Source organism: Eretmochelys imbricata, chromosome 2 (genome assembly GCF_965152235.1).
Source record: "Eretmochelys imbricata isolate rEreImb1 chromosome 2, rEreImb1.hap1, whole genome shotgun sequence".
NCBI lineage: Eukaryota > Metazoa > Chordata > Testudines > Cheloniidae > Eretmochelys > Eretmochelys imbricata.
In genome coordinates, this window is record NC_135573.1 from 44,461,054 (window position 1) to 44,475,547 (window position 14,494).

General features: G+C 38.1%; 1 protein-coding gene across 1 annotated transcript in view; it reads left to right on the forward strand.

The window, feature by feature from the left end:
• The window catches only part of TRIQK (triple QxxK/R motif containing), an 83,184-nt gene extending 72,943 nt beyond the window's left edge, over positions 1-10,241 (forward strand). The window contains exon 4 of the mRNA XM_077810021.1: positions 7,437-10,241. Coding sequence (XP_077666147.1) covers positions 7,437-7,550 — 114 coding nt within the window. The 3' untranslated portion in view covers positions 7,551-10,241. The remainder of the gene's footprint in view (positions 1-7,436) is intronic.
• The last annotated feature ends 4,253 nt before the right edge of the window (positions 10,242-14,494 follow it).

Below are 14,494 nucleotides of genomic sequence, written 5' to 3' on the forward strand. Positions count from 1 at the left end.
CTCCAGGATGCATCTGTGTCTGCTTGGGCCCCTACCCTTGATCGGAAGGATCAAAGAGAACACCACCTGCACTCCCAACTCCTTCACCCTTACTCCCAGAGCCCTGTAGTCACTTCTGATCTGCTGATGGTCATACTTCGCAGTATTGTTACATGGATAACTAGCATGGGGTAGTGGTCAAACGCCGGATGATCCGCAACAATCCTTCCGTAACGTCTCAGATATGGCCCCCTGGCAGTCGGTGTACCTCCCAGAATGCCATGTCAGGGTGACAGATGGGTGCCTCAGAGGAGTTGAAGAGTGTTTCCTGCATCAAGGAGAGAGGGAAGCTGTACCAGCACCAGGAGAACTGCCTCTGTACCTCCTTCCAGTAATAAAAAGATGTTGTGTTGTTAAACTGAGTTCATCCAAGTGTCATTATTCCAGTATCGCTGCATGGCTGTGCTAAGCCACCAGTAAGGGGACTGCAAGGTCATGTAAAAAAAAAACATGCCCGAGATTTCCTTTAAATGACCCTCTGTAGCATGTGCAAGTTTTCTATAGTCAACCCTAGCCTTTGATACCCAAAATAGAAACCAAAAAATAATTATGGGTAATGTTTTGCACTGCCTGTGCCTCAGTATAGTCACTAATAAATATAACAAATTAACTGGAGAGGATAGGAATAAAGGCCTGTTTCTCCACTACCTAATCCCTTGTGCAGCCATGTACATCTGTGCAAAGGAAGTAAAAAATGCTACCAAATCAGAATGGTAGCATTTTATACCCACTTTGCTCAGATGCACATGACTGTGCAAGGGGCAAGTCAGTAGAGAATAAGGCTGATTAAATAAAGGGGACATTGATGGAACCAAGGCAAAACTAATTTCTGAATATGGGAAATGTACTATCCATCCATTCTTCTATATAGCTACCTCATCTATTTACCTATACAGCTAGCTCCCTACCAGGAATCTGTCTCACCTGGAGCTAGATGCATACAAATAGATGACATTCTTGATGCAGTTTGCCAAAGAGTGTCCTGTGATTTCATGCTCTTCATAATCTTCTGAGTTAATCCACTTTGCCAAGATATGTTAGGGATATCTTGTCACCAACACTTTTTCATGTTTTCCTCCCCAAAAAAAGAAATACCCAGTATCACTGTCACTTCCTTCTTTTCTCCCCTTTTCAAACATGCCTGAGTTTAAACTAACTAGAAGTAGCTTAGAATTGGAGGGGGACACCTGTGATGTTCAGTCACATTGAGTTTCAAAGTGATATCAGTTCAGAGATTATACTCATGGATTGGGAGGATTTAAAATAAATACATATGAATGTTTTTTTTTCCTGTGAATACTGTAGTTCTCTATGTACAGTATGGGAGTTTGTCTTGTGTCCAAAATTGCCTGCACTATATTTTTCTTCCTCGGTTAGGCCCCAACTCTGCAAATTGCTCCGTATGGATAGGCCTCAGGGCTTTCTCAGAGCCCTACTGACTTCAGTGGGGCTTTGTGCTGGCATAGGGGTCTATCCATTTAGAGTAGTTTCAGGATAAGAGACTTAGGCTGGTGTAAATCATTGTAGTCTGTTGCAGTGAGTTACAATGCTGTAAAATTGGCATAAATGAGAGGAGAGTCAGATTTATTATATACAGTAACTAAGTATGTTTCCTTTATGGAAAAGTCCTATAGAACTTAATAGAGGTGAAATCAGTAGGGTTCTACAGAAACAATTCTCAAAACTCTATAGAGATTTATAGAGGATGATATTCCTTCTAAAGACTTGTTTAACCATACTTCAGAATTCTATAGCAGGGATATTGGTCTCTTAAATTCTGTACTATGGTGAAAAAAACCTGATGATCATTTCCAGTTACTATCTGTAGGTCTTTTCCCATAAGAATTAATTATTCAGAGTGAAATTCTCTGAGTAAAATAACTTTTACGGAGGAGCAATCCGAAAGTTACCAATAGTAGTGTTAGGGGGCTTATTCCTTCACCCACTTACTTCCCTGGTCCTTCTCGCATGAACAGAGAGCAACAATACCCGAAGTCCAAAGGTGCAAACCATTCGATGTTTATTGGGGTGAACTTCCAGCAAGCATGATTCCAGTTTCCTTCCTTAGTGTCCTCCTTCCCAGCTCTGACACCACAGAGCCTTACGCCTGTGTCCCTGTTCCCATTCCTGCCCTTAGCAAAACATGATTCCAACTTCCTTACTCCCATTCCCTGTTCCCATTTCCCCCTTTAGCAAAACATGATCTCAATTTCCGCACCCCCATTCCCTGTTCCCATCTCACCCACACACCCACCCCCTCCCACCCACACCCTCTCACTTCCTCATTGACTACAGATTATATAGTAAAACTTGAGTTCTTCTTAGCTATACCTTAACCAATCATTTTCCTGAAATTTAACTAACCAATCCTAACATATTGTAACATGATTATGTAACCAATTATATCCCACCACCTTAATTAGTTTACACCCAGCAAAATTAATTATACAGCAGACAGGAACAATCACAGAACCAGACAGAGATTATACAGACAAACAATAGCAAAGTGGGAACTATAATGACAAGACAATACAGAAGTGAGGATTTCACATCCCAGCTATTGATAAGTGAGTTCTTGCCAGACAGGATGCTGTCAAACTAAGTTTCCTTTTACATTTTCTAGGCACTTCCCTTTCTCTGGAGGTGATAGGAATACAATCCTGTCCTGATAGTGCCTAACAGCCCAATAGCACCTTATTTCAGTGTGACTAGTTTGGAATGTGAGGATGTGACTGTTCGCTTCCTAGCTTATGGCTGCCTCTGCTGCTTAGCCAAAGGCCTTAGCCTAAGAACAGGGCCTCAGACTGTCACAGTAAGAGAAGGCCCTTACACCAGCAGACAGTGATTTTGATTCTTTCTTTTATACCTCTAGAACTAGCCAAGTGATAAGAATACACCTAAATTCTTAAAGTACAGGCCTTTGCAGACAGGCCTGAATAAGGCGTTGCCTTTATGTATGGCTCACAAATTGTAAAGGCTGATATGATATATAAAAAAATTAAAATGACAACTTTTACTCGTGTTGCAAAGAAAATATGGCAGTTTTGTAGTGGTTTTGGTACGATGTTCATTGCAGGGTTTCTATTTGAAAGTTTATAAATTAGATATGGTTCTAAAACATATTTAGGCTTGGAAGGATTCGATTTTTATCGGTAAATGTCAATTTCACCATGTGCACACAAACCAACAAAAATATTACCTTTGATGATAATCATAATTTACAGATAGGCAAAGAAAGAAAAGTGTTGCTTGAGAACTTAGAGATTGATTTAAGGATATTTACTTTGTATATTTGTGATGTGTGATGTTTATAATTTTGTGTTTTAATGGTTATAAAGCTTTAACTTTTTGAATCTCATTAACAAATTATTGGCTGATCCCCAGTTGTCTGACACCCCCATTAATTGCCACAACTGAGAAAATTTAAATTGATAAAAATAGGAAAAATGTTTAAACCCATAATTTTGCATAACTCTGAAAACTTAAATCAATAAAAATTGGAAAAATGCTAAAAACCCATCAATTTTATCTGTTAAAATTATTTTTAAAAATCAAATCCCTGCAACCGTAGACATACTAGACTGCATGCCTAATTGTGAACAATATATCATTCATTCTGTTAGATCGATTTGTTACCTGACAACATTTGTCACTCAAATATTTGCAACCACAGCATGAGTTTTTTTGTTCCACTGCGTTTCTCAATAACTCAAAGTTGAGGTTCTTGTATTATTCTTAAGCCTAGAATTTTAATACATTAGTTTCACTTCTCAAGTCTTTTCAGTACTAAGATCTCTTAATGGTTAACAAACATTAGGTCTCCTACCTCCTTCCTAATACTCCTGTGATTGTGGAAAGTAGCAGTATTATCCCCAATTTATAGATGGCAAAACTAAGGTGTAGAGAAAGATAAATTCCTAAAGTCATACAAATCATTAGGTAATTTGGGAATAGAATCCAGATCTTCTGACTCCCAGTTTCTTCTTATAATCACTAGGAAATGCTTCTTCATTATAAAACATTGCCAACAAGTTTTTTACATACAGCACACAATTTTCTAAGGGCAACTGTGGAAAGAAGAGGTGGAGAAGAAAAAAGGTAAACTTGCGATAAAGTGGAAAGCTGAGCATCCAAATGAGAGGGAAAAAAATAATACTGCTCTCAGTGTAAATGGTGGCTGCATTTTGTGGTATCGTTGTCCACTCTTCTGAGCAGATGGAATTTGCAGTTGTGTGTCACTTGTTCATTACAGCCTCTTAAAATTAGTAGCTGTGTGGCCAGATGGGTCTGGAGCACAGCTGTGGATACAAGAAAATAAATGAAACCTGTCTGATGCTGCCATGCCCTTTGGAGATACTGAAGTGTTGCAACTGCAACAAAGAAAAAATCACATTCATTTAATGTGTTAGTAAATTAGATGTAATTCTTTTTTTAATCAAATCATATAAAATGAGATAAGGTTCAAATTATAGTTTAATTCGAATAGGAAATTCTAGTTACAGCCCATAGCAAATGCCCTAAGCAAATTTATACAAACAATTTAAACATTTGTTTAGAAGAATAAAAGTCACTTATAAATTAGAGCAACAAGGTGAGTGAGGTAATGTCTTTTACTGGACCAACTTCTGTTGGTGAAGAAGAGCTCTGTGTAAATTCAAAAGCTTGTCTCTTTCACCAACAGAAGTTGGTCCAATAAAAGATATTACCTCACCCACCTTGTCCCTTTAATATCCTGAGACCAATACCGCTACAATGCTGCAAATGACTTAAAAATTAAACCGCCATCCCTGTAGAACATAAACCAAAGGGTTCTCATAGAACAAAGATTCGTACAGAGCATAAGTCAAATAAGCAGTAATATTTCAAAGTTTATTAGGTGACATATGTTTGAATTATTGATCCAACATTCTGATCAAATATAAAATGCATTAATGTAAATGCAAATGAAAGTGCTGTTCTAGAGAAGAATGCCAGATCATGCGCCTGATTTTAAAATGTGCAGCTAGTAAAAATTTTAACTCCTTCAGGTTTGGGGACACAATGAGGTATGGCTATTCTACACTTAAAACTCTACAGCCGTGCAGTGTAGACAGTAACTACACCATGGGAGGTAATCCACCTTCCCGAGAGGCAGTAGCTATGTCAACAGAAGAATTCTTCCATCAACCTAGCAGTGTCTACTTGGGGACTTAAGTCAGATGAATTACACTGCTCAGGTGGGGTGGTTTTTCTGAGCAACATAGTTATACCAACTTAATTTTCTAGTAGACCACGCCCTAATCAGAAGGCTGAGGTCAGTGCCAGGTATAATAGCTCCTACTATAGTGCCCTTCCCACAGTGGCCCTATCTATGGACCTTTCTTGCTGACAATATCAATCTGACCCCCTCTGTGGCTGATTTCAAACCCTGTTGTCAGTCTTTCCTTTTCATATTAGTTACTACACACCTACTTAGCCCCTCTTTTCTCCTCCTATCCTTTTATGTATCTGAATGGGTGGTTTGATGCAGACGATTTATAGATGGACCATTGGACCACGTTTTTGGTTTATTTTTGGTGGGAGTGTTGGGGATTTGTTATAACAGAGTTCAGCTGTTTTTATTGAGGGGCCCCATACATGATTTAAAAATAAATCACGACATTAGGCATAATGTATAATCACCCTGGTCACCAATGGAAGTGACAATTTCCATTTATTGTGGCGATATAACAGTGCAGTATTCAAAGTCATACTCCATATTTCACTGCCTATGAAAATGGTAGTCAACACTGTATAATGTAGAGGAGTATGTTGCCTTCTCCAGTGAACTGAAAATATTGTTTTTTAATAGAACATTGTCTTTTTGTGTTGTAAAGAAGTATTATTATAAAGAGGATAGTTATACTGCAATTTAATACATTTGGGAGCCTAAGTTAAGTAGCCCTAAGAAAAAGAGGATGTGATAACAGACAGCCCTGTGGCATTTACTACAAAAGCATTTCTCAAATTCTGAAGCTTACTATAAATCAAGTACACTGTAGAAGATTCATTTATTATAATGAAGGCAGCTACAGAAGGGTTTTCCTTTGGAGAGGGGGAGTTAAGTGCAAATGCAAACTCTGGTGCTTTCTGCCAGCATTATTGAACTGAAGAGCATGGAAAAGTTTTTTCCTGCACTGAGGGATTTTGCAGATTGGTACCATGGCACATTGTTTTCTGCTAGGTTGAGAGGTAGGAGTAGCATTTTTCATTGATATCCACTGTGGTGTACATGCCTCATTAATAATTTGCAATCTTGTTGCTAAAAGAAGAAAGAATGTAAGCCATACTTACAAAAATGGAGGACTCTATCCTGGGAAGCAGTGACTCTAAACGATTTGGGAGTCGTGGTGGGTAATCAGGTGAATATGAGCTCCCAGTGTGATGCTGTGGACAAAAGTGCTAACGAGGTCCTGGGATGCATAAACGGGAATCTCAACTAGGACCAGAGAGGTTATTTTACCTCTGTATTTGGCATTGGTGCGACCTCTACTGGAATACTGTGTCCAGTTTAGATGCACACAATTCAAGAAGGATGTTGATAAATAGGAAAATATTCAGAGAAGAGCCACGAGAACGATTAAAGGATTAGAAAACATACTTCTAGTGATAGACTCGAGGAGCTTAATCTGTTTCGCTTAAGGAGGAGAAGGTTAAGGGGTGACTTGATTACAGTCTACATGGGGAATAAATATTTAATAATGGGCTCTTCAGTCTATCAGAGAGAGGTATAACACAATCTAATGGCGGGAAACTGAAGCTAGAGAAAATTCAGGCTGGCAATAAGGCGTAACTTTTTTTTTAACATTGAGGGTAACTAACCAATGGGACAACTTAACCAGTTTGTGCTGGATTCTCCACCACTGACCATTTTTAAAATTGGATGTTTTTCTGAAAGATATGTTCTGTGAATTATTTTGGGGAAGTTCTGTGATGTGTGTTATACAGGATGTCTGATTAGATAACCACAATGGTGCCTTCTGGTCTAGGAATCTCCAATTCTATGAAAAAAGTAATCATATTTCTAGAAAATACAAAAATAGCCAAACACAATCTAACTTCATTGCTCACATTTGCATTCAAACCTACAAATTCTTTTATGAATGTTGTCTGTGTTGATTGCAAAAAAGGATATATCTTGCCCACCAAAAAATTGATCATCTCGTCAAGTAAAATTTTTCCATAACATGCTGAAATGGTGGCAGCAAAGAAGTGTTAATTAAAAAGCCACTTGATTGTGGGAACTATATGGTCTGATGAAAACTTAACTTCTGCAGGCTTGATGCAGATGGAAGGTAACATTTGTTCCTGATTTATCTGAAATTATGATACTGTATCTAACATTTTATCGTTTTGAAAATTTTCTCTCGTTTGTACAGGAAGTTGCCCTTGTCCTTGCAGCTATACTGGTATTTCTGTTGGCTTTCTACGCTTTCTTTTATCTTAATCTATCAAGTGAAGTTGACGTTGATCTGGATCCAAATGAAAACTAGCAGATGCAATGTATCTATCCTATCATCAGATTCTCTTCAGGAAAAGCAACTACCTTGAACAACACTACTTGGGAACACGCAGTTCTGATGCATAATAATACTATGCAATATCTCATCGCTCTTAACATTCATATCTGCAGAACAGGCAAAGAAGACTCATGCAAAGCTATTCTACACTTAAGTTGAAACAGAAGCTGTACTATTATGAATTAAATGAATTGTTTACATTATTTGTTTCTCAGGCTGAGAACTCTGATGCCAAAAGACAGTTTTTTGCATATTGTTGTTGGTATTGCAAACAATAGCTGCTGATTTCTGGGTAGGCTGTCCTGACTTAAATCCATGAATCCAAACTTTCCAATAGCGAAATGTAGGTTTTCTTTTTTAAAAAAATGCAAAAGAAAACAAGTCCCCAAATACAAGTTGCTTTACTGATTTGTATTTCCAGGGCATCTGCACCACCCTGAGTCTTGCACTCTCTCGCTATTCACACACGGAGGAAGTCATAGGTAATTTCTCTTTCTAGAAACATTCTCCCACTTCCTGTAGGGCCTATTTTATATCCTAGATTCTATGTGCACATGTATCTACAGTAATCTTTCTTCATTCCTTGCCAACTGTTCAGTCACATGTGCTCTGTCAGAAATGGCACCTGGATGACAGAAGCTCAAACATTAACATATGTCTCTGAAACAGAGTTCCTTGCCTTTTGGGCTATCTGCACTGGTATATGTAGAAAGTTCAGTTGATGTTGATTTTAATTAGTATGCTGCTCTATTATTAATATGAAGCTGAAATTCTGTTTTAATTATACTGTTCCTGCTAATTGCAATAGCAGCTTGCTTCTCTCATTAGGAGGCTGTGTTAAAAATTTGTTTTCCAGTTATACTATCTTTTTCCCATCAAACTAATGTAAGGGGTTATACCAGCTAACAAATCTTTTTCATGCTTACTCCCCAAAACTGGAAGAGTCTTGACTCACTGACATCTTGTAGAAACTCTGTTGGCAAATTAACCCTAATTTCTCTTATATAACAGTCTCACAACTAAGGGATAAACCACTGAGTTCCCTTTGTTTAGTGACTGTTTTGGAAGTGTTCAAGTTAGACTTAGATTTGACCTGAGGATATTGGAGGCAAAGAGAAACCAAAACTATACTAATAGTGTAGTATATAAGACTATATTTATTTTAAATTGACCCACAGTCCCATTATCACCACTTAAAACCTGGTTCAGGAATTTAGATCAATATGGTTGATGTTTAGACCATACAGTATTGATGCCTATATACACTATGAGTCTCTAAGGATACACTTTTTATGTTCCTTATTTGGTTTGTGTAATATAGGACACCTCATCTAGAAATGCGGAATACACCAGCATCTCCAACATATGTATGAAAAGGAAATATTATACTTATTTTTCATTCTCTAAATTGTGACTTTTTCAGTCACCAAATCCCCAAAATCATACATTCATAGTACTTGTAGTCCAGTAATATTATATATGCTACCAAATGTGTAGCACTTGGAGTGAAGCATTTTATGACATGTGGCATACCTTTCAGTGTAGTGAAAGGCAATCACAAGCTAGCATTTTGGATGTGACATGCCTTTCACTTCACTAAGTGCCATACTACATGTCTCAAAATGCTGCAGTCCTCTTTCATTTTGCATGAGTATTTTCCACTGACTCACGGGATGCTGTAAGGATTATGTAGCTAATGTTTGTACAGCGCTTTGTATGAGACATGCAGTAGAAGTGCTAAGTATTTTATATTGTTATATATATATTGTGTTCTGAAACAGTTAGAAATATTCTTCTTTTCATTTAACTTAAAATAGTAACTTGAAGTTATTAGAACAAGAACATTTCCCATATTGTGAGAGTCACAAGTAAAAACCAAACTGCACCTGTGGACGAATGAAATCTATTTATTGGTTTATGGACCAGAAGTCCCCTAGACTAGAAAATATCACAAATCTCCATTATGTTCTCAAGTGCTGCATTTTGCATTCGGCTATTTTTCATTCAGGTGACAGACATAGTAGCTAAGTCACATGTAACTAGAGAGTTGCCTATTGCTTAGAACATGAGAGGAGATTCATGCCCAGTGCACATGGGTATATTTGGAGAATATTGCAGCAAATACATGGAAAATATTGCACTTGTGCTTTCTGTAACTAGTGGACTGAAAGCACAAGTGCAATATTTTCCATGTATTTTTCAGTCCACTAGTTACAGACAGAGGTTTGTTAATAGCAGGTGTCCCAGCTTTAGTCAAACTATCCACCTGTTTTATTTTTTAATTTATAAACACAAATGCATTAAACATAAGGCCTGAGTTGGGTCTTGCTTACACCTATTTTCACTGTCTCCTTTGACTTCAGTGAAATTACTCCTGTTTACTCCTAATTACTCACACTAATATGAGATCAAAATCTGGCCTGTGATTATGTCTCCCAGTATACCTTTTGGAGCACTGATATCTTTAAGTGAAGTTGCTTTTAGCTCCTCAAATGCATGGTAGGTGTGCACGCTCTCTCTCTCTCTCTCTCTCTCTCTCTCTAATGTTGATACCTATGTATGTATCTGAGATCAGAATCAATCCCATAATTTTTTAGGTCATTTGTCTTTGTAACTGTAGCTCATGGACTATTTCAATAATAAAATGAATTTTTAAACTTTGAACTTTTTGAAAGCACTTATTAAAGTTGGATCTATTGCATTGCTATGAAACATACATTTGAAAGAACATTAAATTACCTTAGATAACACAATATACAAGTTTGAGCAGTGCTACCAAAGAATGCACACTGTTTATAAGTTGTGGAGCAAAGCAAGTGATTCCTGCCCCTGGTTTAAATGTTGAAAATGTAACAAAGAGAGCTTCATTTCTGGTCTAGTCTCTTCAAATACAGTACATTTTACAAATTGAACTCCTCTGATCTGGTTCTATTCATATTAAACCAATAGAAAATACTGTAATAGTAATTGTATATGGCTTGCTACCACCTTGGACTTGACTCCACTCCATGGGGCAGCTACAAAATGAGGGAGTTCACCTCTGGATAGAGCAGGCTCCGGTATTGCTGCAGACCTCTGCTTAAGGAGTGCATCTTTAAACTCCAGCCCAGGCTCCTAGCCAGCAGAAGCTGCTTAGGAGATGCACTGACTCAGAGCAGCTCCAGCTGGTCTAGGCTTGGCTGGCCATGCCCTCTTTTTTGAGCAGTGATGGATGGCTCTAGGTCCTGCAGAAGAGTGAGGGTGGCTGCTCAGTTTCACCTCCCCACTTAGGTAGATGTTTTGTCTTTGGAAGGACTGTAGCTGCTGGCAATGATCCTGAGTAATACAGCTTGGTTCAGTACCTGTTTTTTCTTTGACAAGTAAAAGCAGAATTTGGAACGATTTCAGGAGTACAACAGAAGCCTACGAACTCCATAACGGTGGTTACAATGGTACAAATAGTAGAGGAGGTATACATTGCCACTTAGTTACTACCTGTATTTGTAGTCATCCATGATTGCGTTTTTATTGGAATTGAGGGTTGCACTGTAATTATAAGTGTATCTCTAACAGGGGCCCCAGAGATTTGTTTAAAATTTTATTGAAGAGTGCTTTATTTAAAGATCACTGTAGCTTGTTAAATAGGCACCATGTGATCCTGTGTATATCATAGCCCCATCAGCTTATTCCATTAGCTGTAGCAGCGATGACATATATGAGGTTATGCATTTACATCTAACTGAGACCATATGAGAGAGTTCTTTTGTTTGCTTAGGTTTCCAGGATAGTCCTCAACTCTGGATAATAATTGACTTGTCCACTTGATCATAGATTATATTTAAAAATAAATAATAATTTAAATTATCCTTTCTCATGGGGGAGGGCAGAAACTGTATTAAAAGGCCTATACTGGTTCAGTGACATTTACTACTATTGAAGGGGTTCATTACTTAATTTAGGGCTAGATTATGTGTGGTCCCTTTGCAAATGAGCAAGAAGCCTCTAGCGGCTCCCAACAGGCAAGTACTCCATACTGTTCCAACATGGGCTTGTGCCTGTAAGGCACAATTGAGTCCTTATTTTTCAAGGTCAAGTGGATTGTGCTTAAAATCAATTTAGAATCCCAACAAACAGAATAATAAAGATTTTATGGCATTTAGAGTTTTATACAAACTAGCATAATAATCAGTGATTCCTATGACTAAGCAAATAACAATATGGGACAGCAATAAGTCTGCAGAAATATGGTGTTTGGACTGCTTCTGAGCTAGTAGATTATGCTTGCACTTGTAGAAATGAATCCATAAGATGAATAAACTGGCAAAGATTGTGTGTACAACACTGAGTTTGTTGACACCCTGCGAGAGGTGGGGAGAGGGAAACAGACTTGCATTTTTTGCAGCACTGTGCTTTTCCCTTCATCTTACTTACTGCTTAGCTTGCCTTACACACCGTGCTATATGTTTAGTACATATTTCCAAGAACAGGAAAGGGTTTTTATACAGTATGTCAATGCATTTAATTGACAGCATCCTCTCTTATTTTTTTTTTTTTTTAATGACAACCAAATCGGTGAAGAGACAGCCAAAATGTTAGGTACCAGTGTCTCTCAAACAGATGTCACGTCATTATTTTTTAGCTCGTTTAGATGAATAAACATGTTAAACTGTGAAGTTTTACATTTTAGATTTTTTCATTAAAAATAGGGACAATCTGTTTACTGTCCCTAATTGAGACAACAATCTTGATGGTTGCCAATTTTGACAGTTGTAACAATGAACTATAGATGTTGGGAGCCATCAGATAACTGGTGATAGTGAAGGATAATTCATGTGAAAGGCCCCTTTTTCATGGACACTTGTTTCATGGATGTATTTTTTTCTCACTTCTGGAAATATAATCATGTTATATTGGTTTTGCATGATAAGCCCTCCACAAAAAATCATTCAAACAATAGATTTGTTTCTGTGTCTTTTTATTAAATAACTCAAAATGTGAATTACACTTTATATATGTGCCCAAGTGACAAAGTCCATATTTTACTCCAAACACTCACAAAGGAATGTTTGTTCAGAACCATTATAGAGATCAGCCAAGTCTGGATCTGCTGAAGTTCGGGAGAATTTTGGAGGGGAGTTTGGATCTGGACGAGGTTTGATGATCACTGATAGAAGAATGTAGGGATTTTAGAGCATAGAGGCATAAGGAGAGAGGACAACAGAAAATGTGATGATTGGCTGATGTAACCCCGGTGTCACAATCCCACTGTGACAGAGAAGAAGAAGAAAGGAGAACTGATGATCACTTTAAGTCTGTCAGAAATATTTTTGGGAGGATCTTGGGGGTTTGGATGAGAGAGAGAGAGTGTGTGTGTGATGCCCCTGACTTTGATGCCTCATCTCTATAGAGCTTATCCCCCTGTCCTGAATTACAGCAGCCAGGGGTTTCTCTCATGTATACCACCTGAAAACGGACTGAAACAACAGCTGAGCATTGACATGGCATGGGAGCCTCCTAGTCATGTTCCCTTTTCTCTGGATACACCTTTTTCCTTCTGTTACACTAATAGTAAAGAGGGGGAGTGGCATAAGAGCTCCTATGCTGGTTTACATCATCAGAGGATCACCTGTGCACAGAGTTGACCCTCCCTGCACCTATTGTGCTGGCTTTAGAGCCAAATTCCACTGATTTATCTGGATATTTTTGGAAGGTAAAGAAGAGCAGAACACGGTTCATACTACATGGAGAGAATCATCTACCACCCTTCATTTGTGATTTGTTATCACAAATAGTTGGATGCTCTGATATTTGGGATGTGTGTTCTGATGGGCAAGATGCTAGATTCTTTTCCTATTCAAATTTCAGCAGTCATGACCAGCGCTTGTGCCTGGTGTTGTTCTGCTTCAGTACCCGTGTGTGACAAGTGTAAAATCACTCCATCTTGTAAGGATAGGTTCGTGCCTATCATCAGCCTCCTCTGGCAAGGGTTAGGGAAGGGAAGGGAAGGGAAGGGAAAGCTGGAGCATGGATGCTATCCTGGGGAGGAATGTATCCTGTCTTCTCCCTGCCCAGCCAGTCGAAGCTGGAAAAGCCTCTGCTGGTTATACCCAGTAGTTTGAGACTATTTGTTCTGGATTTTGTTTGTGTTTTGGAACTAAAGAGAGTCCTGAAGAAAGGAAGGTGAAGAGATCTGTAGCTGGGACTTTAATTTTCCTTCCCTTACTGGTGAGTCTGCACATCAGTCTACTGTTGTGAGAAATGCAATTTATTAAGATTCCTCTCAGGTTGTAATCTTAAAGGTCTCTAATTTGAACTAAGGTGCTACCATTTTTGACTCGAAGGAAGGCTGTTTGTAACAGTTGTCTCAAGAGTTCTCACCATCTTAATGAGCTGGTAGCAGCTCATTTTAAAACGGCAGGCAATCATATGTGTCTTTATCTGTTCATTAATCATTGGTATTCTCAAGCTGCTCTGCTCCAGGAATTCTTTACCTTTGTGCCACTGTATCTGTCCTTCAAATGGTAGCAGTTTGTGATATACAAACAAAAGAACATGGGGGTTCCTCCAAATCTTTACTAAATTCAAGAATTAATTCAAACACAGGCAACTTTGTTAGGGCAGATTACTCAATTTACAAAATGATTTATTTTTATTTTAGAAGACACAGCAATTTACAACCTGATCTATACATGTGAACATTTGACAATCTTGCTTTATTCTGAAAGACTTTGAGTACGATCTTAACTTTAAACACAAGTAACCTCATTGACTTCAAAATTTGGTTGTATTATTCATGAGAACACTTTACAAAATAACCATTGTCTGCTTTTAATTCATAGGAAATTTGCTTTGTTCTTAGATGATAGAACTCGGTCACAGGCACCACTCCTCATAGTTTTGAGATATTATGGAGGAACAAATAACCTTTCTATAAGGAT